The sequence below is a fragment of the Anas platyrhynchos genome, chromosome 10, assembly GCF_047663525.1.
Source record: "Anas platyrhynchos isolate ZD024472 breed Pekin duck chromosome 10, IASCAAS_PekinDuck_T2T, whole genome shotgun sequence".
NCBI classification, from domain to species: domain Eukaryota; kingdom Metazoa; phylum Chordata; class Aves; order Anseriformes; family Anatidae; genus Anas; species Anas platyrhynchos.
This window is the reverse complement of record NC_092596.1, coordinates 2,275,300-2,301,333: the sequence shown is the minus strand read 5'-3', so window position 1 is coordinate 2,301,333 and position 26,034 is coordinate 2,275,300. Positions and strand designations below refer to the sequence as shown.

At 37.7% G+C, this 26,034-nt stretch overlaps 1 protein-coding gene across 6 annotated transcripts; it reads left to right on the top strand.

The window, feature by feature from the left end:
* Positions 1–262: 262 nt before the first annotated feature.
* Positions 263–25,138, top strand: XIAP (X-linked inhibitor of apoptosis). Of its 6 annotated transcripts, none has more exons than XM_027465320.3 (7): positions 263–411; positions 14,765–15,671; positions 17,160–17,259; positions 19,054–19,132; positions 19,773–19,806; positions 21,015–21,215; positions 22,674–25,138. In XM_027465320.3, the coding sequence occupies exons 2-7, from the start codon at positions 14,798–14,800 to the stop codon at positions 22,865–22,867; spliced, it is 1,482 nt and encodes a 493-aa protein (XP_027321121.3). In that variant the 5' UTR covers positions 263–411; positions 14,765–14,797; the 3' UTR covers positions 22,868–25,138. The 6 variants fall into 6 exon arrangements, with proteins under 6 accessions (XP_027321121.3, XP_027321120.3, XP_027321122.3 ...); XM_027465319.3 differs by lacking the exon at positions 263–411 and adding an exon at positions 482–633; XM_005022127.6 differs by lacking the exon at positions 263–411 and adding an exon at positions 738–1,154.
* The last annotated feature ends 896 nt before the right edge of the window (positions 25,139–26,034 follow it).

Here is a 26,034-nt window from a genome sequence, read left to right as displayed (position 1 = left end):
AGTTGGGGGGGGGGGGGGGGGGAGGGGGGGAGGGCTGGGTGGAGGGGAAGGCATATTCTGGGCAAACTTAGTAAGAACTTTTTTAATAGCGAAGATTAAGATGCAGTTGTAACACAGTGCACTCTGCAGTGAGAAGTATGGTCAGCTGGCACCTCTCATCTTCAGTGGATACCAAAACGACCAGCATCTGGCAGATGTTTTCACAGTGCCCTTACGCAGCCGGCTGAGAAAGACCTACGGATTTCGGGGTGAATAACCCGTACTTTGAGCCTAGGTCTGTGCAGAACCATGTCAGCACCTCACCGCAAAGTCCTGCTGCCCGTCCTGTGGGCTGGCGACCCCCGCCCGCGCCGCTTCCATGTGTTTCAGGGCTGTAGCTCGGGCAGGGGGCGAAGAGAGCCGGGGGAACCGGTAAGGAATGGGGTTGACGCGCTGCTAACACTGGGTGCCGCCATCCGCCGGCGGGCGCCGTCCCGCCTCGTCCCACCCCGGCCCGCCGGGGGGCGCCGCTGCCCTCCGGCCCCGAGCCGCTGAGGGGAGCCCGGGGCGTGCTGGGAGCCGCCATTTTGTCGGCGTGCGCTGGGCGCCGGGCGCTTCCCGCAGCCGGGGAGGGTGAGGAGGGGCCGCGGCTCGGTGAGTCGGTGGCGGTGCCTCCGCGGCGCCGGGGCGGGGGCGCTCCGTCCCCGGGGGCCGGGGGGCTTGAGGGGTTAGCGGGAGTGGCTGCCGGGCCGGGCCGGGCCGGGGAGGCGTTGCCAGGGGAACGGGCGCACCCCCATCGCCTTGAGCACGGAGCCGGGCCGGGAGCTCCCGTCCCTGGTGCCGCCGGCCTCCGCGCGAGGCTCCCTGGGGAGGTTCCACGGTGGAGGCGCAGCGGGGGCCTGGGGGATATCGCCCTTGCAGTGGTGTTTGGTGGAAATTCTGTGTCAGCAGCGCCCGAGGGGACCGGACTCGAGTCTGTTCCCTTCCTGCTGGAACCTCTGGGTTTGTCGGAGTGCTCAGCCGCCGGGACCCTGTGGGCACACGGGGCCTGCTGGCCCCGGGTTGCGTTTTCGCAGAAAGAAGGGAGGCCGTGAGTTAACAGAGCAGGGGCAGGGCAGCCTGCCACACCGCGGCCTGATATAGCACCTCTTGGGAGAGCTAACATGGACGATAAGGTGCGACGTCCGCAAGTGATTTCCCTCTGCATAGAACAGAATACTATGTTTTTTTTTTCACATAACTAACTAACATAAACATTTCTTATGCTAGCATACGCTTTTCCAATCTTTATGGGTTCTTTTGAACTTTGTCTCTCCTTCCCTACTTCTTTTTTTTTTTTTTTTTAATTTAATACCCATTTTAAGAATGTTTTTTCTGCTGCTTTCAAATAAAAATGCAGTTTTATTAAAGGTTTCTCTCAGGTATTTATTCTCTCAGGTCACTCTTTCAGTTGTAATTCAATCCAGTTCAAGCAGTTCTCTTTTGCCTAATGGTTGTTTATTTATGCCGATATATTTCTTTTTAATATTTGGTGTACTTTTATTTCTGTACTATTGTCTATCTCAGGCTTCTGTCTTCCTGATAGGAGCTGTATCATTGGGTGTAAGACCTAATTTTGGTCTTGATAATTTCTGTGCTTTTTAACTATCTTGTTAGGCTGCATTTGCTAAAAGCTGTATTTGCTCTTGAAGCTGCTTTTAGATATTTTTGCATATCTAAATCAATCTGTCAAATTATTTTTATCTAAAACCTTAACAAAGTCATGTAGGATATACATTAACTTAATGATTCTGTGTTATAAAGTCACTGAATAACAGAGAAGACAAACTCAGTCTTCAAAAGGTGAGTTTTCATGTGGTGGATTTGTTAATTAAGTTCTTATTTGGATATTTTTCATTTTCTTAAGCCGTTTTGCTACCTTGCAGTTTACTTTGGGACCCTTTTAAGAACACCTGACTTCTGTCCCTAGAAAACCAGGCAGCTACTTGTTGGTCGAGAAGGGCGAGGAAATGAGTTAATGATAATCCTGTACCTCCTCTGACCTTGCCCTTTGTAACCAGCAGCAAAAGTGAAAGAATTCCGATGTGGGCGTGGGGTTTTCTTGGTTTCTTTTTGACTGCTCCAGCTGATATGAGGCAGACTTGCATTTGTTATCAAAACAGTTAAAAAATGTGTGTTCATATCTAAGTTTCTGAATTACAAAGATGGATTTTGTTGCAGGCCTCTGCGTACCCATGATAGCAATTCTGTGCCTGATGCAGTCCTGCCCGGGTGGGCAAGGCAGCTGCAGGGAGCTGAAGAGTTTCAGAAAATCCAGTTTCTAGTCTGATGCAGAACTCTCTGAGGGAGAAGAGAAGGCTGGATCATTAGATCTTTTTTTGCTTGCTTACAGGCTTTCTTCTTTTTGCTGTCCTCTAATTTTTATTTCCAGGATTTTGTTTTATCTTCTTTGCATCTTTTGGAGTTTCCACAGTCTTATAACCCTTGCTACTTTCAGCAAAACATCTGCATTTCACACTTTCCCTTACCTTTGATTCTCTCAATTTTAAAATGTATTTTAACTTGGATTTCTTGCCCAAAACATGTAATTGTGAAATGATTTATTTGAATCATAGCCTCCTTAAACTATGCTGAAGGTTATATAGAAAGGAAAATTTTTAACCTTTGTATTTCTAGCAGCAAGAATGTAAATATTGGAATTTGTTGTAAAGATTGGTACGTAGTAGAGGTGCAACTAGTATCTGCTTTGATTAATGTATTCCTAAACTTGATTGATGATTGGGTACTAATTTCATAGGGGGATGCTATTGTATGTATTGTACCATTTCCATTTTATTTTTTTGTATCAGGAGTTAACAGTCTCCTGCAGCTTTTTATTTTGTCTAACAAGTGGTCTGTCCTGGGGAGTTGTAAGCCGGCATACTCCAAATGTGACTGTTGGAAGTCAGGCTCCAGAAGCAGATTTTTCTCCCCCTCTGGTTCAAATATGTAGTTGTGCAGGAAGGCTGAAGGTATGTGAAGACTGAAGGAGACATCACAAAACCTGAACTGGGTTGTCCTTCAGGGCTAGGAATCCTTAGGACTAGTTGCTGATGATTTTGAACAGCCCAAACTATGCTACAGAATATTTATTATTGCCTTTTCTATCCTTGATTGGTTATTGAGTTGATACCAGCAATCAGAAGTTTGCCCCCTCCGTGTGCTGCTGTGCTTCTGAGTGGGAGAGGAAGGGACAGAAGCTCAGTTCATGGGATGAGTTTCTGCACAGCTAATTTTGGGAACACTTCCTTTTATAGGAATGGGAATTGTGATACTGTATGAGTACAACTGAAGATTGTTACAAGAGAACTTGTGTGCCTCCTGTGTTAATTTTGGACTTGATGTCTATCCAAAAATCTTCTTTACTAGAGAGCAGGTTCTATTTTAAAACCTGCTTGATGGGATCTTTTCCCGAAGTTGAGAAGCCATCCTCAGCAAGCAGTGTTATTTCTGTTACATAAAGTGTAAAATGAAGTGGCACGTATCTTGTAGTCCACAGTCCTTCCCTGTCTGTGGAAACTTAACAGTTTTTTGTTAAATACAATGGTAAGCTGAGTGTTTTCAACAGGTGCAATTTTCATATTTCACTTTTGGTATGGTATTAGAATGAATCCCCAAGTCATCCCACCTTCCTAACAAACCTCACATGAAAGTACAGAGGATAATTTGAGAGAGATTCCAACTTAGAGGATGAGGGCTGTGTGAGTGTATGCACATATGTGTGTACAGCTCCGCATGCAGTAATGGTGAACCGTTTCCACTGCTGATGCCAGGAAGAATCGTGATGCTGTTGGTCTGTGAGCCTAAGCCCGAGCTGCCTGCCCTCCTGTGCTGTAGGAGGTCCCAGGCTCACTGCACTTCCCTCCTGCTACACTTTGTTTCCTTATGATCTGGAAGATTCAGCGGGTTTGCTGTGGCATTAATCACGTTATTTCAGCTAAAGTCACATCTTAATACGCCTCCTTGATGAAAGCTGCTCTCTTTTTTCAGTCTTTTCCTTCAATTATGAGTTTAAATGATTTGTAGCAAAGCAGTAAAAGCTTGTGATGCTGCAACCTGGAGCACAGATCATGCTCAAGAAGGGAGCTGCATCTGTCCCAGGGCACTGCAGTTTCTGCTTGGAAGTTTATGCTCTTCCATATTTATTTACTGTATTCCTGTTGACTGGATAATTTGGTTTCTTAACCAAAAGAGCAGTAGCTCAGCTTTCAGAGGTTACGTTTCTATACTAACACACTTTATAATCCCAGACTTATTTTTTTTTTCTCTGTATTTAACTCAGCTGCTTCTAAGTTGACAAAAGCAGCTTGTCATTTCCACTCTTAAGAGGGCTGGAACTGCATGGGGACAAAACTGCACAGCTTGCTTATTTGCTTCCTAAAGTTGCTCTGATGTGGCTCAGGTATGTATATCCTTTTCCTTGAGGACTCTTAGGGTATGTTTGAAGAGGACTGCACCTTTTCTGACACAACTTGGAGGCTGCTAATGGTCATTGTATTGATTTAGGGAAGATTCATTTAAAAAAAAAAAAAAAAAAAAAACAAGCCAGCCCCCTAATTGTTGGTGTTGGTTTCATAGATTAAAGTAGTTTCAGTTTGTATCAAATACAACTGCCAAGCTCTTCTCTATTAAAGGGGAAGATTCTGGAAGTTTAGTTGCAATTTCCTGGTGCAGAACTTGTAGCTGAATCAAATTTCTGTGAATAATACAGCAGTTAACGAGCTAAATGTTGTGAAATTAAAACAAAAATTATATAAAATGTAGATTTTATATCCCATCAATTTTACTTCTAAAGTGTATATACAATATAAAAAGAATATTTTGAAAAAATAGTTTTTGTTTTCTCTATGTAACAGTTTTGTCCTATTACAAAAACTGGAGTTGTTGTCACATTGATTTGTGGAAGAAGCCCTTTACAAGAGGGGGAATGGTAAAATATTTAGGAAAATGAAGTTGTCATTAGGGCTTGTGGAAACAAGATAGAAAGACTAACAGACTAGTTTTCCAGTAGGGAGAAAATCCAAAAATGCTGAATTTATTATTTCCTTATGGTTTGCCTGGGAAGAACACTTAACAGAATCTCATTAAGCTGAAATGGTACAATTCTAAGTGACCTTGTAATTAAAAATTGATAGCTGTATCATGTATAGACTTGGATAGGATTTACAAGAGCATTTCTTGAACAATATTTCATAATGTTCATGCTTATGCCACATATAAACTTTCATCCAACTGAAAATGCCAGAGAAATTTGAGACAGTCAGGATTGCTTCTTCCTTTTTAATATTCTTTTGTTTTGCTGGAGGATTATTTGGAGTTTTTTGCTCTTGGTATTAGCCCTTTTCTACTTTTACCCATAGTCTCTCCGTCTCACGCTCAGTATGCTTGAGGTTTGGGTTTTGGTAGGAGGTTTTTTTCTGTGATTTTTTTTTTCCCCTTCTCATAACCTACCTTATTTTTAGGTACTGTCATCTGTAGGCAATGCATTTCAGGGGCAGCAAATGTCGGATCCAAATTTCTGCTTTGGATAGGTTTCCCAAACTAAAGATGCCAGCACCTCTCTTGCACTTCACTGTGTAGTATGCACTAGTTAGGTTTCCAGACCTTCATTCCTTCATCTTCTTTGGTACAATCATTAACAGCTCTAGGTGGTTATGTCTTATGTTTGACTACTTCTGATGCCTCTGTAAGACCTCATGCTTAGGCCGCAACATGCCAGTATTTTCTACAGCGGCTGATATTTACTCTTTTCTTATACACAGAGCTAAAATTCTTCGCAAGTCATTATTTTGCAAGTTGGCAAATGTGTTTTTTTTTCAGTGCCTTTGGCAAATGCAAATTTGTCTCACTCATCTACTGAAAGCACTGCCATGAATCCATTCTTCTTGTTTATTGTACTGCTGTGTACACATGTGACTTCTTCATGTAGAAAAATACTTGGTGAAAATCCTTCTCAAAATGGTGTGCTTCTATTGGCCTGGTTATATTTGTTTCTAAGATCGATGGAGAGTGTAAAAATCCTTGTGACTGGAGTCCAGACTTAGAAAGATCTAGTTGCTTCCTGTAACCTTGAGTGGCTGACTGACTTATTACGGTGTTAAACCTTGACGGGAAGCTAAGTAGGACTGGTTTGAGAACCAAACACAGTAAGCTGAGCTGATGCATTTATGCAGGATTTGGTGCCAGATCAAAGAGCATAGTGTAGATATGCCCTCTTTATTTAAAAACAAATAAACCCACAACCTTCTCCAGGCAGTATTTTACTTAATGGCTAGATAGTAATTATTTAATAAGTAATTATTTAATACTTAGATATGAATGTGCTGAGGTTTGTAAAGGCTTTTAAAATTTCCTTTGTTATTAGGCCTTGTAGGTATAAGTTAGTAGCATGTGTCTTCCTTGATCTAATTGCAGCTGAGCAGGCACACAGTGAAATTCCATGAAGTGACACATGGACAGTCTGTGTGTCAGCTGGTACGATGTGTCCTGTCTGGTATTTACTTGGTGCACCACTCTCACATTTCAGACTTCAGTCAACAATAAACACTAACATCGCTCTCATAGTGAGTGTGTCAAGTAGTAGGAGCTGGGTGTTGAATATACCCTTTGGTAAGGAGCACCAGGCTGTGCAAGTGTATTTCTGACCTGAAGGTTACAGCCGTGCTTGCCATGTGGAAGGAGAGGACTTAAAAATAACTCCTTGTAATGTCAATCCGTTGCAGGATTAAGGATGGAAATCATGGCTGATAAAATACAGTGAAAGAGAAAAGCAGGTTCTGTGCTTCTCTGAAGCATTGCGGTCCTGGGTGATGTGGTGGTGTCATATTCTTGCATAAAATCATACCTGTTCATGTTCTTAAACTTGAATTGAAAATCTTTGACTTGCAAAGCCCAAGTGTGCAGTTTTGTATTTTGAATAAGGTAGTATCTTTGTTTTAAACTTTTGTCTGTGCTTTTTCATCTGAAGCTTAATCAATGGACTGTATTAAATGGTACTTTAACTTGAAAGTGGAAGGTGTCATGTGACGAATACCTGCAGATATTAAACTTGGCTCAGCTACTTGAAGGCTTTCAGGCTAAAATAGGCTTTGTTTACTTGCACATGCAAGATACTTAATGCTTCAATAATGCTTCAATAGTAGTTTATATATGTGTGTGTGTGTGTATATATATTACTTACATACATACATACATATATATATATATAAAATCTCCTGGGCTTTATAAGTGAAAACTAAGTTTAAAATTTCTGGATCTTCTACTTAAAATTAATATGCAATTAATTAAATACGTGTCAAGAGGCTTAAATAACTTCCTCTCTGAACTTCAATCTACAGCTGGTATATGTTGTAAAGTTTTATGTATGCATGCTAGTTGGCTACTTGCTTAATTTACGTTTCTCAGCCAGAAACTGTTTGAAAATTTCTTTTTTTCTTTTGCAGTTAATAGTTTTGAGTTGTATGTAGCAAGTTTTTGTTTATAATCATTGTTCCATGTAATATATAAGGCAGCTGTTACAAGACCCGTGTAGAAATATTATTTTTAAGCAACAGTCTAGTTGTAATTTTATGCTTTGAGCAGTTGATTTTAACAGGTGTTTGAAACAGAAATAATTAATGTTGTATTTCGAGTAGTACTGCTGTATTTAAAGCAGTACGTCCACAGAATAATACATTAATGTAGTTTTCTGTTAGATAAAACTGTCCTGAGAGATGTCAAATGGTGATGTTTAGAGGGGATGTCAAATGGAAAGGGCTCCATGACGTGGATGGAGCATTGTTCAGGCTAGCCGATACCTGCGGAGGGCTTGTCCTGCTTTTGGCCTTGCTGGATTGAGGTGTCCTTTGGGAGGCTTTGAGCACAGTGGCTGCCTCTTTTTGCTCCGGGAGCTCAAAGTGGTGCAATGCAGCTGATAGGATTTGAAGCAATTGTTTCATATATGACAACTGGACCTTCTCTGAGTGCTAACTGTTCTTTCAGCATGTGCTTTTAACACTGTTTGGGTCATGGGGATCAAGAGAGGTTGCTTATCTCTAGAGAACCCAAATGTGGTGGACAAATATTGTGATTCTCCCCATGTTGAGGACATGACTTTACTTCTTATGTTAAAAAAGGTAAATAAATATTGAAGTACTCACAGCACTCTAGAAAACAGTGTTTGAAAGAACAGAGTCATTAATTTCAACATTCTAAATAATAAATTCATTATATATACGTTTATTGGTTTTGCCCTAACGTTTATTTCTAGTCATTTTACCTTGATTGTTATAACCTTCAGCATAGTATATAGAGGAGTTTTTCTACTGCTTCAGATGGCGTTGTTACCAGCCTGAAAAGCCTTGTCCTGTGATTTCCATCGCGGTAGAGGGTGGCGCAGAATTTGAGGTAGTTCTGTTTGTTTGGTTTTGCTTACCATTTATGGTTAATTAAATGTACTCACAGCTGAAGTGATAAAGCTGGAAAAGAACATCTCAGTTAAGTGAATATAATCTCCATTGCAACATCTACTTTTTCAGTTTAGTCTTTGATCTTCTTGCTTCCCTCTTTGCATGTGTTTCCTTCTCAATTCCTTAAATCTAATTCAAACACACAGCTTTCCAGGAAGCACCAAGAGGATCAACAGAGTAAGTGAAATAAAACAAATAAAAGCCAATTTATATAATAGTTCAAAGCTCATGCTGTTATTTCTGCAAGGAGAGTCTGTCACATATGAGATGTACCACCTACATGATGTTTTGAGTTCTATAACCCATATTTTTTAAAGGTGATGTTATTTCAGGAGAAGAGGAGAAAATGTGCTTATAAACATCCTGAAAAAGAAACCTTCCTTAAAAGGAGTTCTCTAAAAAATACATGTTTGCCAATTACTTGAAATCAAAATTTTCAGAACTTCCATCTTATTAAATATATATGTAAATGAGGTGTCTTTAATTTTCTGATGGGGTTGAGGGCAGGGGGTTGAGGTTCATTGAAAGTCCAGAGATGGACTGCAGGACCCAGGCTCGCCTATGAAGCATAAGCATGAATCAGAGGGTACTGAAGAAGTCGGGCCTCACTCAAGATACAGTATTTGCTCTGATTGCTTTGGTAAAGTACCACATGTAGCTAATAAAAAATAACAACTTAGCGTGAGCAGTGCATGCATGTCGTAATGAAGTTCAAACCTAATGCACTTTGTATTTTTTATTTTTATCCATGCATATGAATATACTAGACTTCTATTTTTATATACTATATATAATATACTATACTAGACATTATATACTATATATAATATACTATACTAGTCATATGATATACTAGACTTCTATTTTTTAAGAATGAAAAATTTTCAGATGAGTTGTGATAAAACATCAGTTCTTCAAATTCTACTAGTATAACCTCTGATGTGCTGCTTAGAACATGTTGGTAGCTTATGAGAAATGGAGGCACAGGAAATTGTGTCTCTTAACTATTTTTTAACTTCCCATGTCCTACTCATCATAGTAGTGTGAGGTCACCCATCTGACATAAGGAACAAAGAAGAAGGAACCAAGGGGGATCTTCATGTCTCCAGTAAATTCTTGAGATGTCAGACTTGAGCCTCTGTCTGTCTCCTCCCCTTTTGCTAAAGTGAGAATGGGCGAATGACAGAGAATGACAGCACATTGTGATTTGCCTCAGTTTGTATCAACAGATCCAAAAGAGATGGAGAAGCTCTGTTCTGGTTTTAAAGTATGTATGCAATTTTTTATGTAAAAATTTTTATAGGGTAAGAGTCGTGTTTTGTGTTTTTTTTTATTGTTTCTGAGCTGTTTTTTATGTAAGTTAAGTAAAAAGAAAGGCTGCTATTCATACATGGAAAGCACATGTGTTTGTCTTTTCAAGATTGATTTTGAGAAGGAATCTGTGGAGGGCATGAGTAGGCTTTGTTTGCCACCTTATGGGAAGTCTTGTAGGCATGAAGATAAGAAAAAGAGTGTGCAGCTTGGGCTGTTTGGGTACTACAAATCGTTGTATGAACACAGTGTAGTAATAAAGATGAGAGTCCCTTAAGGTCATTTGAGATCTTTACAGAAACAGTCCTAGAAGATTTCAAAAAAAAGATTTTTAAAAGGAAATAAACACGAACCTTTAAACTTGTTATTATAAAAGTAGGTTTCTTTATTAGTAGTGTGTATCATGACCATTCTCATATTACTACATGTAATTACTGATTTTTGCCCTTTGGAAGTCCAAACAAACATATAGGTCAGATTTCTAGGTCAGTCAATGCAATTTATTCAATAGCTACTTCTGAATTTGCTAGCTAAAGCAGAGAAGCACAGTATGATTCAGTGTAACGTCAGGTGTTACTACACTAGTTACAAACTGCCTTTAAGAAATAATTCGAGTTGGTGCTCGGAACCAGTCACGTCTCCGTGGCTGCACAAAGCAAGCATGCCAGCTCTCCAACGTCACATTTTCTCACCCTACTTAGTGGTTAATGAGCTTTGTCATTTCGGCAAGCAAGGCGGTGATCCTGCAATGCACGGTGATTTTCCCCACCCTGTCTGAAATTTGAAAAAGGTTTTGCCTCTTCTTGCTAAATCTGGTATTATACAAACAGATATAATTGAAACATCTGCACTGACTGTACAACAGCTATAGGTGGTGTTACTGCAGGTGTTGGGGAATGAGAACTGAGAACAAAGCTCTTGAGCAGATAAAGGCCTCCTGGTTTTTAGATGTTTTCAGCATTGTTCTAGTTCAAGTTTCTCTTTTTTTTAGACTGTCTGAAACAAATGCTTTTCTTTGAGCAAATGAAGCTCTCAAGAAGGGTGTTGCATTGAGCTAAAGTCTTTGATGGCAGTAACTGCTGACAGTATGGAGGGTGTTCCTGGCAATTTTTTCTAAGGACAGGTAATAATTGCTTGCCCGTTTCTGATTTGCTTTATGTACCTTACTGGTGTAAAACATGTTCTTGCCTAACACAAGAAGCAGAGAGCTGTGGAGGTACTGCGGGCAAGGGGGCAGTCCAGACCTGCTGTGGGCTGGTCCCAGCTTATTCCAGACAGCCCTGGAACTGATGGAAATAATGGAGAACCCCAGTGCTTTACGTCAGGCTGCAGAACAATGTTCAGACCAAGAAACGTGGCACTGTTCCCTGAACTTGGCTACCTGGGGGTAGGCTGCTCCCTGCCAGCAGGGGCACAGGTACCCATAGGTGGCTATCACCTGCAGGCAAGCCACACCGGAGCAGGAACCCCTAATTTTGCAATGCCAACTCATCCTATTGCTTTGTATTAATGAAATCCTACCAATAACAAGTTAGGTGGGTGCTTACTTGGAGTAGTTTGTCGCGAATGGACGGAGTAGAGTGCACCAGGTGTGTAAGAGGATCTGCTTCAGGGACAGGACCACTTCTAGTGTGAATTGCCAGGGCTGGATACTAGCTTGGCTTTTGCTTCTGTGCTCACCTGTGATCTCTCAGTGCTGTTTCAAATCACTGGTGGCTTTGTGGCCATTTGAGGAAGAGAAGTGTCCTTTGACCACTGAATGTGACTTGGCATGTCCCATGTTTATTTTTGTGGAACAGCTAAAAGAGGAATTGACCTCAGAATTTGTGGTTGGTTTATTGCAAAGATTATTGGTAGGGATATTTTTGGAATGTTTAAAATAAATGTGGTACTATTTTATCCATAAGATGTGTCATTTTCTGTTGTAGAGTAATGAGAGGTTTTTTCCTCATGGAGTTCAGTGGATGCTGCTAGCAAAGCAGTGTGTGTGTTTGGCACTGCGAATATTAGTACATCCTCTGCGAGAAGAACTAAAGCTGTGACTTGTTTCCTGGCCGTGCTCTAAGTCCAGCACGCGCTTACAGGAATAAAAATAAGCATAGATAAAAGGCATCTCTTGGCTTTGATGGCTGGTAGTAAATAAAGTTAAACATATCCTTAAGCATTTTTGGGATTAGCATCTAGCTTTGTAAAATTATATTTTTCCTAAGTATTTTGCAGACTTCATATTGTGTAAGTTGAGGGACTACAATTCACCAAGTTTGCATCTGACTTGGACTGAAAAGGGTTGTTCTGTCTCACTGTGCTCTGTGCCTGGCAGCACTCCTCGAAATGAGGATAAAACTGCTTACATGACCTTGAAGATTTACCACTTCCTTGAGCTTAAGGGTCTTACAGAGGAAAACCAGCTAAATTAATGTAGCACCTGAATTTTTCATTACAGTTGGTAGGTTTCAGGGTCCTCTCCAACGTAAGTGGGATCGTCCCCTGTGGAAGATGAAGCTGTTTGCCAGTGCGTACTAGAGAAGTTTTAATGTGGAATGCTTACATGGAACGCCTCCCTGTGCTCGTGTAATACTTACCTGTATTCTAACTTCTTTGTCTCTCTCGGGAATGTATTTGTGTCCTCTGGAGTGTGATTGGGCTGGGTGGTTTCTTTCTCAAGTCCTTGTCATCTGTTCTGAAGGTCTACCCAGTTCTGTCAACTAGGCCTTTGGTGTGGCAGGTCGTGTACTCTCTCTGTAACTTCAGAGTAGTATTTTCTCTCATCCTCCTACTACTTTGTTGATCCTCTATGCAATCATTTTGGCATGAGTGAGGTTGAACAAGCCTCTTCCCTTTACCCCACCTTTTCTTTTGTGCTTCTCCCTGAGCAGGATTGACCGGTCAAGCACATTCTGAAGCGTCTCTGTCTATCAGATTTTGACAGGATGTAAATCCTTTAGATGTTTTGTTCTGTTACGTGGCTTTTGCAGTGAAGCTCTTTATTATTTGAAATGATAGACTTAAGTAATAGTTCTCAAACATAATGTGATTTTCTATATATTGGCTTTGTCTTGCTGCTGATGATATCTTTTCCCTTTCCTGGTCACCAGTTTTCATGATGCTGAACTTTAAGGACTTCATTGCCTTGCCGAAACAGCTATCAGCTTGTCCAACATACATAAGCTCAAATATTCCTGGCAGAATAGGAGAGGGCAGCACAGATGACCTAGCTGTTAGATACATCTTGTATCTTTCTACCTACAAGATAATGTCATGAATTAGCTATGTTATTGCTATGAATGGTGTAGTTAATTAAGAACCATGGAACATGTATGTTTTTTTGTATATCAGCTGTTTACATTAGTGCAAGCTCTTAACCTTGAGGCTTTTTGTCCACAAGCCTAAAGATCCCAAATCCTGAATTCAATTTTAACAGAAGGTTTTATATAATTTTTGCCTCATGATTTACACTGTTTGAGCTCTTTATATGAGCAGTACTGCTTCTAATCACCATATATACGGTTTTGAAGAGCAATGTATCAGAAATAAATGAAATTTCCTTCCATTCAATGAACCTTCTTTTCAGAATAATAAGTGCAGTGTAGTTCTGTTTCCCAACCACTGCTGACAAACTGATTGAGACTGACCAGGAAAATAAAAAAAATACCTGTGCTCCATAGCAGCCCTATGAGTGTTAAATTCTTGCATGATGGCCTGCCTTGTAAAGCTGTGGATGGGAAATAGGATATATTACAGGACTCATGTAGAGAATGGCACTTGGTTAAATAAATACATTTTGTTCTTCCATTTTTTCCTGCTAATTGCCGAACTACTGCCTTGTGCTATGAAGTTTGAGCGCTCTTGTAGTAATTCAATTTACCGCTTAGCAAAGGAGTAAGCTTGAGTTATCTGTCAACCGTAGCCTGTGTTTTACATGAGGTTTTCTAAATAATCGTATCACTGCACTTGTTAGGACAAGAGATAAATATTGACTGTACTCCTTCATCCCAAGACGGATTAAGTAGGTTGTGATTGCTTGGGCTTCGTACGTGGAGTTGCGTTCTCTCATCCAGAAGGGACTCGTCTGAGCGCTTTTAGCAGCCACCTGGTACAGAGGGGCCCGGGGTGCTCACACAAGAAAAGCATAGGCAGAGGTAGGAGTGGGACCAGTGGTAGGGAGAGAGGCTGGTTCCCTTGGGGAGGGCAGGGAAGGCAAAAGTTGGGGTGGTGGCAGAGATACAGGAACCTCTTGTGCTTCTGCTGGCCAGACACAAAAAGAAGCAGTGTGCTGGGCACCAGCACTAACCCTGTGTAGGGCAAGAAACTGAGCTGAAAGGACAGCAAAGCATGTTAATAAGTGGCCAGTGAAACATCTGAATTAATTTACTCAGATATTTTACTAAAAGGAAAACTGAGAAGTATGTCTTGAAAACATAAATGGAAGTCCAGTGGTTATTTTTTTTTCTTTCTGATGATGGATTTACCAGTTGATGCCAATCTGTAATGGACAGGTGGTTGTGACATTAGTACGGGGGAAACAAAGATAGTTGTGCTGCGAAACTGGACTGTAAAATCTTGCATGTCTGGCTTTGATTTACTACATCACATTCAGTAACTTCATATTTTGGGTTTGGAAGTTTTTTGGCAGAGTTTTTGCCCAGAGCCTTTGTTAAATATTTAAATTAATTTCATTCTTAAAATGTTTTTTTTCTTTTTTTTTTTTTTAAAGAACATTGTTTTAAATTTATAAATGCATAAACTCGAATACATTCTAGACAAATTTTTATTGGTCAGGTTTTATGATTCATTCCTGTAAAACTTTATGATCTTCCTGGCTTTAGTTTTATTTTTGGTTTAGCAGGCAAGGGTGAGGTGGGGGGAACAGGAAGAGGCATTCTTTGTATATTTAAAGGATAGCTAGTTTAATTTAGCCTCTTTCCAGGCTTGCAAATATGTACCATGGATTCTTCTGTCTGAAATTAACGTCTGTGTGCTTCATTTAGGAAATCTGAAAGAGGAACCCTGCACATGAAGAAATGACGTGTAATGGCCCAGGTAACTCTGAGCCTCATGCCACTCCAGGCACTGACTATGACCAGGACTGGGCCCAAGAACACCACCGACTAGAAAGCTTTGCTGAATTTCCACTTGATTGTCTGGTTTCAGCATCAGCTCTGGCACAAGCTGGCTTTGTTTATACCGGCGAAGGCTGTAAAGTGAAGTGCTTCAGTTGCCACGTGACTATAGAAGGATGGCAGCCTGGGGATTCGGCAGTTGAGAGACACAAAAACCTTTCCCCAAACTGCAAATTTATTACCGAGTCTACTTTTTTGGAGAATGATCTGCGTCCTCTTGCCCAGAACTACCAGCATAGAGCTGAAAATGGCAGCAGCAATTCGGTGCTCTTGCCTGCTTTGGATGACTCGCCTGAACTGGAGGCAGACTACCTGTTGAGAACTAGGCAGGTTGTGGATATGTCGGATATTTTGTATCCTAAAAACCCTGCTATGTGCAGTGAAGAGGCAAGGTTAAAGTCTTTTCACAACTGGCCCTCCTATGGCCTGTTGGCACCAAAGGAATTGGCTAGTGCTGGACTCTATTACACAGGTGTTGGTGATCAAGTGGCATGTTTTTGTTGTGGTGGAAAACTGAAAAACTGGGAACCTAGTGACAGAGCATGGTCAGAACACAAGAGGCACTATCCCAGATGCTATTTTGTTCTGGGCCGGGATGTTGGAAATGTTCCAAGTGAATCTATTCCTGCTGAGCTGGGAAGAAATGGTCTAAACGATGAACAGCATCCAAGGAATCCATCCATGGCAGAATATGAAAGACGGATACAAACCTTTTTAAATTGGATATACCCTGTTAACAAAGAACAACTTGCTGAAGCTGGGTTCTATAGCATAGGTAAGACAGACCTTAAAATGGCTAATATCTCTTACAAATACATTTTAATTGGAAAAGTACTTTATTATGAAAAAAATGATTTGCCAGAATTTTAGTTGTGTTGAAATTCATTTTACTCTGCTCTGTAAATTAATTTTTGTAGTTCTTACATAAAATGATATATGTAAAATCAATTACTTTTTTTTTTTTTAGCAAAATACAAAGTTATCACTATTTTTCTACCAGTAAAATACCAAAATAACTTTTCCTTGTTGGCTAAAACTTTGTTAATCTATCTTTCACAATGACAATTATTAAAGTTAATTTTTTTCATATGAAGTGCTGTCTTTCAGGTAGCGACCTCAGGTTTAACGAGCAAGCTTGTGGTTCATACACAAGCCTATGAACAAGGCAATCCAGGTTATCTGCAATTTTAATTAGTTAATGTGTTCCCATTATCATAGCATCTGGACACCCAAAACAAGCCAATGCCATTATGACCTACAGTAAAAGCTTTTTGAAGACAATGACTCTACAGGCAGAGTTTTTACTCTTAGAAATGTAGTGTATAACTTGGATGAGGCTCTGATATCTTTGTGCATTGGTTTCCCAAGCTGGAGAAGGAAAATAATTCCTTATTAGATTGAATTGCATGGTGCAGATAAAGCTCTTTGAAATTCTTCACTGAGAGATGCTGTGCAAAGTATGGCTATTATTAGGTCACAAAGAAAAGGAGGATTATCCAGGGTAACTTCTTCCTCTGATCATAATTGGCTTCTATCTTGGTAGCTCCCAGAAGAGCTCTTTAATCTGATACCATTTGTTTTGGTTGTGGCCATAAATGAAACTGTTGATATATTCTTATATGGGTGATATATGGCCAATGTTTGTACCCATTAGAATTGTTTTATTAATTTCATCTTGAATTCCTAAAAATAACTAGCTTAGCATAGCAAGAGAAATCTGTACTGTGGAGGTACCCTAAAAGGGGAGTTTGGCAGACCAGAGAGCTTTTCAAGTGACTTCTGTGGAAACTGTTTCATGGGGGTTAAGAAGGGTTTAATGCTGCAGAAAACAGTATCCCTACTTCCTTTCATTTCAATCACTACACTACCTAAGCAGTTTCTGTTGCAGTCTTTAATTGTAGCATTTAGTCTTTATGTAGCATGTAGTCTTTATTTTTAGCATTTTCTTTATATTTGTATAATTACATGCTAAAATGGAATTCAGAAACATTTTATATGACTCATGTTTTGTATTTTTTAAGCTCAATTTTTTTCCTGAATGTTTGTTTCAGATCATACTTACTATGTCCTCCTTCAAATTTGATTTTTTTCCAGTTGCATTTGATTTTTTTTTCCAGTTGCAATTACTAATCAGTATTACAAATACTTTTTGTTTGTTTGTTTGTTTCTGGTTTTATCTCCTTAATAACATAGAGTTTTATCTGAGAACTCACATACTTTTTTGTAGGCCTAGTACTAACTTTATCCTCATGTATTTACTAAGGTAATGGTGATCATGTTGTGTGTTTCCACTGTGGTGGAGGACTGCAAGAATGGAAGGAAAATGAAGACCCATGGGATCAACATGCCAAATGGTTTCCCGGGTAAGTTATATTTTGCTGTTTTCTTGTGGCATGTCTAAGTCTTATTTATAGTATATTATGTCTTTATGACAGAGCATACAAATACAAATTTCAGAAATTTGGCTATGGCTTGATGTATTTATGAACATAATTTCATTTTCTAGTTGCTCTCCTCTTCCTTCGTTTTTGTCATGTAGGCACCAACGTATTGTTATCTTCCACGTTTTATACTTTGTGGTTCTCATTTCTGTTACTCCATCTGTTTTATCTTCTATCATCTTGCTGTTATGTGCATAATGATCCACATATATTTTAATGTTATACTGTAAGCCTCAGAAGAGGATATTAATACGTCATCTTTGAGAGGTAGAAGGGACTTATTCTAAAGTGGGTGGGGAAAGAACTAAATCTCAAGAGGTTGAGGGCACAGCTAAGTCATCAGAAGTGAACAGACTGAAAGTCTGCCATGAAATTTTACTTTCTGAAACTCTGTCAGTATTATATGCATGTTAGCTTGATTGTAGGGATTATTAAAGGGAAGAAGAGACTTGTGTCTGGAGTTCTGACATCTCAGCTAGCATAATTGTGAAGTTTTGTGAATACATATCTGATTATTTCCTCATCATCCAAGCAATATATTTTAATTGTTATTTTCAGAGCTTGATACATGCCAAAGTTTTTAATTTAAGTCAGGATACAAAATGGCTAGTTTAGTCAGGGTGCAAACAAACCTGAAGAAATTAGTTATGGTATTGAATTCAAAATAGATTTCTGCATAATTCTGCATAATTGTCAAGGATTGTGGATTCTAAACCTGTAAGTGGTGTTTAGAAGGTTGCCTATTTTCTAAACTCCCTTTTTACAGAAAGAAGGAATGATTCATTGTTTCTTACAGGTGAGTAAATGCTGTCTAAGTACAAAGTGTAAGCTATTTGTATAAAAAGGTGAAAGATACCTATCTTTTGCATGTTAGCTGCCAAACTCATCTTCTGCAGTGAAAGATCCTCTGGAAAGTTTAAGTTAATATTTATGCATTAGCTGATCTTTTTTTTTCCAGTAGTGATACAGGCATCTTTTAAATATTAGTCTCTCCAAATTGAAAGCATACAATTCCTAGTTTTGGGCTTGCTGTAGTAAATGATTAAAAGATACATTTTCTTGCTGCTATGTTTCACTCCTCATATGTGTTTGGCTTTGTTGTAATTTTCTTTGTTGTGAAATTGTTTCCTTAAATTATACCTAATTTACCTAATATACCTCCTCTCAGATCATTAGAAGTTATATATGGAGTTTTTGTTTATACATCCACTTCAGTGGCAGTGTTTGAGTCTCACAACATGCTATGTATGTCCATGAACTGCTGAAGGTAGAGAACTACTTGGGAGAAGTTACAGCGTTCTCTATATCGTCTCATAAGTAAAAGCTGTGCCCAGTGGCTAGGACTGGTTGGAAAACAAGGCACCTGCCTTACCAGGGGCTGTTTTTCTTTGCTTACTAAAGACTAAAAGAAACATCATTTTAATATAATGTTAGTTACACATTGGAGTCCTAACTTTTATAAACTTGTGGTGTCAGATGGCCTGGCCAACAACTCTTTAGCTTTCTGTTTCACCAAAAACATGGAAGTATTGCTGAAATGGTTAAGATGATCCTAGAAATGCTAAGGTGTTACTGATGTTGATTAAACATCTAGAGATTCAAGAAGCAAGCATTCTGTGTGATATAGGAATTCTGTTGAACCTTTCCAATGCTACATAATCAACTGTTGTTTGCTGCTTGTGTAGTTATGTTAAAACTAAATATTTTTGTTTATAGGTGCAGGTTCGTGAGAGAGGAAAAGGGACTAGAATTTATAAATAATGTTCACTTAGGAGGTGGATGTAGGGATTCAACAGTAAGTGCCTTGCTTATTAATCAAATACCATTTTGTTAAAATAAAAAACAATATTAACATAATTTTCTTATGGTTGCTCTTCTCATCTGTGTAATTTATAGTCCTCCTGCTGTTTTATTTATTAGTAAAACGTGAAAAACATCGAGGTATATTTTGGGTTCTGTTATTTGGGATTTATATCTCACAGTTCTTCCTAATTACATTATGGATCAGAGGTAGGGTACCTTTTGTGTGTTGTATATTTGATACTAAACAAACACTATTTTTTGTAGCCTGGGAATCAATGGCTTATGAATAATTTCATTATTGAAGTGTAGTAGATATCTTATTTTCTTGTTGGTAGGGCATTGATAAATTCTATAGTCACTAAAAAGTAAATCTGATGTTATTTTAGAATTCTTTGAGAGACTAAGAACTGTATAAATCTTATCATTGCTAAGAAGTGTTAAAATGAAAATTTAAAACAATATGCAAAGCATAACAATATGAGGATCCCTTTGTTGTTGTTGAGAACAGATTAAAGTTTTACGCAATAAAATAACCAAGAGCAAATAGCTATTTCATGTCTTGTAACTATGTAGGTTTCCCTCTACCAATTTCAGAAGTATAATTTTGTCATCTTTATATTACTTTTTTTTAGATAGAAGCTGCTGAAGTGACAGTACTTCCTAAAGGTATCTATTTATTAAAACAACCATTTTATAATAAGGTATAAAAATAATAAAAACTATTTTGGACTATCCATATTTTCATGGATAATAAAGGAAATGGTTAATTTCAAAGTTGACAATTTTTCGATAACAAATGAGAGGCAAAATGTTGGGTGATATTCTTCCACTGCTCCATTGCTTCTAAGCAACTGCACGGTGAGGTTTATTTTCCCTGGAAGAACTTGAATCATGATAGGAAAATGTTGTAAAGAAGAGGTAGTAAACCATGAAAGTACCGATAGGGTGCAGTCTTATTTTTCTATCTAGGAAGTACGCATCAAGTATTTAATTAGTAGTGTTATGGGATGAATTAGAGAATGCTGAAATGAAACAATCGTTGCTTTTCAATGAAGCAGGGAGAGTTTGACTGTTGAATGGCAAGGAATAGAAAGCTAAGAAAGCTTAAATAGCTTTTTACATTTTCGATTATTAGATATTCCTGCAATGTTTCTCACAAATATAAAGGAATAAAACCACAAGATAGTTAAAGGAATAGTAAGAAGACAGCATCATGACAGGGAATTATAGCTGTTGCTATTAAGAGTGCTTACACAAAACCTATTTTAGAAATCTCTCAAATACTGCTCTTTTATGAGAGGAAATTAAGAATTTTGCTCCTTGAATAATCTTGTGAAGTAAAGAAGAAATAAGTCTTTTACATTTAAAAGAAGGGTTGGAAATAAGTCACACTGCTAACAAACCTATTCATACAATAATATTGAAAAAGAGGAAGGGGGAGGTCTAATATATGATTCTTTTTCTTCCCTGAACTGAATTACAGTTAATGTAATATTAACAAATACTTAAGTGTTTATTGTGCCTTGGGATTTCTGATGAATTTCAGCTAACATTCAGTTATGGAATTTGTGATATTAATTATAAAAGACATTCGATTTTAGAAATTACATTGACACTGTTGAAGTAGTAGATCTGAATAGTAAACATAGGAGTAATTTTGTTATAAGTAGGTGAAGAGAGTCTAGGAAAGGTAGGGTTGAAGAACTCAACTCTGAAATTTTCAGTGTTATTACAATGCAATTCCTAGAACTAGCAAAAATTTATAGGTTTTTTGTTTGTTTTTCTAAGTATTTGCAAAGGTGTCTTAGAAAACCATTGTGAATACTGTCAGATACTCAGTCTCACTCTTGTGTTTTGTTTTTTTCTTGTTTTAGATGATCACTTACAGAATCATTTGGTACAAAATGCCATACACATGGGTTTCAGTTTGTCTGAGATTAAGAGCATTATGCAAAAGAAATTGCAGATGTCTGGAGCAAGCTATACATCTGTTGAGGATCTGGTAGCAGACTTAATAAGTGCTCAGAAAGAAAATCTAAAGGAAGAAACACCAAATGAAAACCCACTTGAGCAAGGTGAACTTACTTAATTGTAAAACCAATGTGTGTATTCTCATATCAGGTCTTTAGCCTATGAAATAGATCCTATTATTATCTATCTATCTATCCTCAGACCCAGTCTTGCTTAGATTAGTTAGAGTATTATAACTTAAAATTCAAGACAGTATTTTTGGACATTAAAAAAGATGAACAAGGGGGTGATAAAAAATATTTGAGGTTAGTAGCATCTAGAAATATAATCTACAAAATAAATTGAGTTGTATTAATACCACAAAACTGTATAGTATTGAAATAGTCTAGCATCCTGCTGGGAAAATTGATACGTTAACTAAAAAGACAAAAATACTGTGACCAAAATAAAAAAGGCAAGGATAACTATAGATGTGGGAACTGTAGTGGCAAACTGAAATAGACACATCAATGTTCTGTCAAATATTCAGTATACACAAAATTAAAATAAATACTCCACTGTTAAGACTTTTCAGATACAAAGTTAGCATTAGTACTAACAGCACTGGATAGAAACATTTTTCTTCTTGGCAAGTAAGGAAAAGTGTACTTCTAGGTGGTGTTTCTTTACAATTATTTATGTCCCAGCTATGCTGAGACATGCAGGTCATGGTCAGAAAGCCGTTGTGGTACACTCCACAAATAGACCAGAAATGAGATTTCTGACTCAAGAGACTTGTAGTTTAAAGACAAGCATATGGGTGAATTCATAGGAAGGGAAAAGACCATCTGGTTGGCATGATAGGCAGGGATGTTATTAACCCACTCTTTTTAATAAGAGTTTTCATAGATGTTATTCAGATAAAGAACTTGTGATGAAGATAAACATAATTCTTTTTTTTTTTGTGACTGATTGTGGGGAATTTTTCTGAAGTGGTAGGGGAAGTCCTTTGAATTGTGCATTTTCAAATGGGGCATTCTGTAAAATCCAGAGCTAATGTACAATGCAAAATGGATTCTTTCTAGATTACAATTCTTTAAGCTTTTAAGTATGGGCATTTCTCTAGACAGAGATAGGGAAGGAAATTTTATCCTCATTCTTCTAATTGAGGAAATTGCTAAGAAAAGAAAATCCAAATTACTTAACCAGTATCAGTGAACCTTTCTTTCACCTTCTTTATAGATTTTGGGAAAGCCATTCATGGGAAATCTTTGGAAAGATAGGTTCCTGATTGGAATATGCACTGTTTAGATTCAGTGTATATTTCCAATTCAAAATATAGCAAATACGTGTATAGCTACTTTCCCTGCATTGGCCCTGGAGGTGATGTGTGTGTGTGTGTGTGTAGAAAGGATTCTATGTTACAGTTTGGCTTCCTGTCGTGTAAATTTATTTTTGCTTTTTAAAGGTGTGACCTTTAAGTCATATGAAGAGAACCTTGTCCTTCTGTGAAGAGTGGAAAAATTAGATATAGATGCTATTAAAGTATGTTAACTTCTTTTCTATGTGTTTATTTTCCTTAGATCTCAGTATGGAAGAGAAGTTAAGGCGCTTGCAGGAAGAAAAGCTTTGTAAAATCTGTATGGCTAAAGACATATCAGTAGTCCTCATTCCCTGTGGCCACCTAGTTGCTTGTAAGGAATGTGCTGAAGCAGTTAATGTATGTCCTTTGTGTTGTACAAATATTCTAAAAAGACAGAAAATTTTTATGTATTAGCGTACAGCACTGTAGATGCAACTGTTTCCTGCTTTCTTTCTTTAAATATGTATAACGTGATAACAGATGGTTGGATTTTCAGCAGTCTAGCACACCTATTTATGGAGCATCTCACTTGAGGAATAATATAAGCAATAAAGTTTTTATCAATGCTCGGAAATAGGAGTTGACTGTCAGAAGCTGCTAATTTTTGTTTATAACACTCATGTTCAACTGCCTTTACATTGCACTACTTACTTTTTTGTTTTTACTTCAAAGTTGCAACCTCAGATAACTTCCTGTATTCTCAGATCTTCTATTTGAGTGTTCTCACTTCTATTAATGTAACAAATACATGAGTTAAATATACATATTCTTTCATGAAATGGAATAGGAAAACTGAGCATTCTGATGGAGCAGTAGTGATGCTGCATTTTCCCCCACTAACAAATCAGCCAAGTCATACAGAGTAAAAAATAGATATTTTTTTTTCTATATATTTGTAGTCTGCTTCTGCTAATTGTCATTTGCTCAGCTCTCATTTATCAAAAATAGAGCTGGTTAACTTCTTGCAGAATCAAGGATAAAAACAGTCTAATCAGAGGAAACAAATTGCTTTAAAATAGTTTTCATGTTGTTACTTTGAATATTCAAATGTCTGAATTTATTTTCTGGGGGTTACAGTACTTTCTGATTCGTTAGATGCTACCATTTATCTAATCTAATGTTACTGGTTTTAAAAAAATACCAGCTAAAATATCATGTCTGCTATTTTTATTCTTGTCACTTGCTCATCTAAAGAGTTAGATTCCCATAACATCAGTAAGAACAGGTTTGCTATACTGAATTCTGTCATTTTTTTTTTTAGCTACAATTGCCTCTGAAGGATGTCTATCTTCTTGTCATTCATGTTTACACTTCTAAGCTTCTGTAAGCAGTCTCCAAATAATCATTAACAGGCTAAGCAAACATATGCAACACATAGAAAGAAATAGCTCTGAATATTTCTGATTTTCTTCTATTTTCTTTTTTGATTGACAAGTTAGCAACACCCTCACAATTAATGGACCCTTTTGAAACTACTTTGAACTTCAAAACTATCGTAATTGCCTCTGTAGCTATGACTAACAAAAGACAAATTTTAACTGATGTTAATCATGATGTTAATCAGAACATTCATTCTGAAGTTCATTTTATGTGCTACTTACAAACATAAAAAAGTGCAATTAATCCCAGGATGTAATCATATGGCAGTATTTAGATTTTTCTGCTGACAAACTATGTGTATTTAAATTTTTAAAAAATTTTCTTAATTGATTTTTTTCTGTAAACTCCAATATTGAAAGGTAAATAAATCTTCTGTAAGTTCAGTTCATAGACCTAGTTTGGCAAAGCTTAAGGAACACAAAGCTTTATTTATGTGGTAATTCCTTTGCTTCATTTTGGTAGGACTCTCTAACTGAAGTTTATGCCAATACAGTTGTATGAAGAATCGGGCACTTGATAAAAATTGGTGTATACTAATTTCTGAAATTCAGATATTATGTGCATCATCTCAGGTTTTAGCTTCTCGAAAACATAACGTGGTTGAAAATGTTGTCTTCTTTCTGTAAGTATGGTTGTGACGTAATTCAGAGACTGTAAACCAGCTGCTCAAATATTTCACCTTACATTTGGTACTGCTACTCTGTAAGTTTGTCTGTTCTGATAAACAGTTCCTGTTTTAGCTGTATATAAGTGGCCTCAGTAATCTGCTTGTAGCCTTCTGTTTTTCTCAAAAAATTCCTCTGTATATCAAGTTCATACCTTAAAAGAGAACTCTTCAGAAATGAAGGAGATCTTACATACCTCAAGCCCTTCATTACGACAGGAGTGGTCTTACTGTAAAATTGCCCCACGTACACAAAGAAGTTCAGTGTTCTTTTTTCTCATATTTCTAACATTTACCGTTATCCTAACTCGCTTTACTGCTGATACTTTAAGTACAGCTGGCTTACAGTCACTCCAATTATGTGACTTCCTTATTTTGTGGATGTACTAATATGTTCTGTGTACATAGAAATTTTATCTTGGAGTTGTACACACTGAGTAATATATTCAATTAATGATACTTTATACAAAATATAGTTTTTTAAATATGATACGAGTTTTAAATCCAAGACACAGAAACATAATGTCTCTATTTTTTGTTAGATATTTGCTATGATTATATGAGATTTCACAGAACTGACATGTTGTTCTGGTACAATTTTGTGAATATTTTAAATAAAGTGCAATCCAGTTGTTCTTGGAGTAGCATGTTTGATTCTTACATGCAAAAGCTGTCATAATAGAAGGTTGCTTTCTGCTGCATTTTCGGTTTGTAACTCAACTGTTCCCAAATAACATGTATTAGTAAGGATGATATTTTGAGAGGAAGTAATCCATGTTTTGTATGAGTTAAAGACTGTTGATTTTAAAACGAGTTCAATTAGCTAATTTTTGTAATAAATTAGAATTCAATTCTTAGGAATATATGACTAGAACTTCATAAAGAATTCAGCACTTGGAGTCATATTTCTCTTCTGGGAAAAAATAGGTATGTCATTCTGGTAAGAAAGGTTTTATTTTTGCTTTGTGTCTATTTTGAAAAGCTTAGCATTGGAGAACTCATACATACAGGGCTTTCTGAGACAAATAAAGGTTGGCTGTTCTGGCAGGCTTGGTTATAGCTCCCACATTCACTTACAGGGAAGGTTTTTGTTAACTTTCACAGGAAACTAAAGAGAGGTAAGTGCATGTGAGCTGGTGTATTTTGCCTGAAATAGCTTGTTTAGTTAATGTTGCAAACTATGTTAGGTTTGTTACCTAACCTTGACCTAAGTCATGTGAGAGAGACTATCTGGATGAGCTGGATCTAGCTTATAGGCTGCAAAATTTGGCATGAAGACTAGCCAAAACCATACCTGGGAAAGAGATTGACCCAATGTTATTTAGAATCCTCATAAACTTTAATCATGGTAAGGAGGTGAATTGGGATGTTAGTATGCAAATTGTTCAAGAAAAAAAATAGAAATAAGGCACAATATCTTCAAAAGTGAAATGGATATTGCTTAATCTGTTTGCTTTCCTAGTAAATAATACAAAATGCTTCATGTTAAAACGTAATACTAAGCTGTATTACTATATTACATTATTATTTTTAAAAG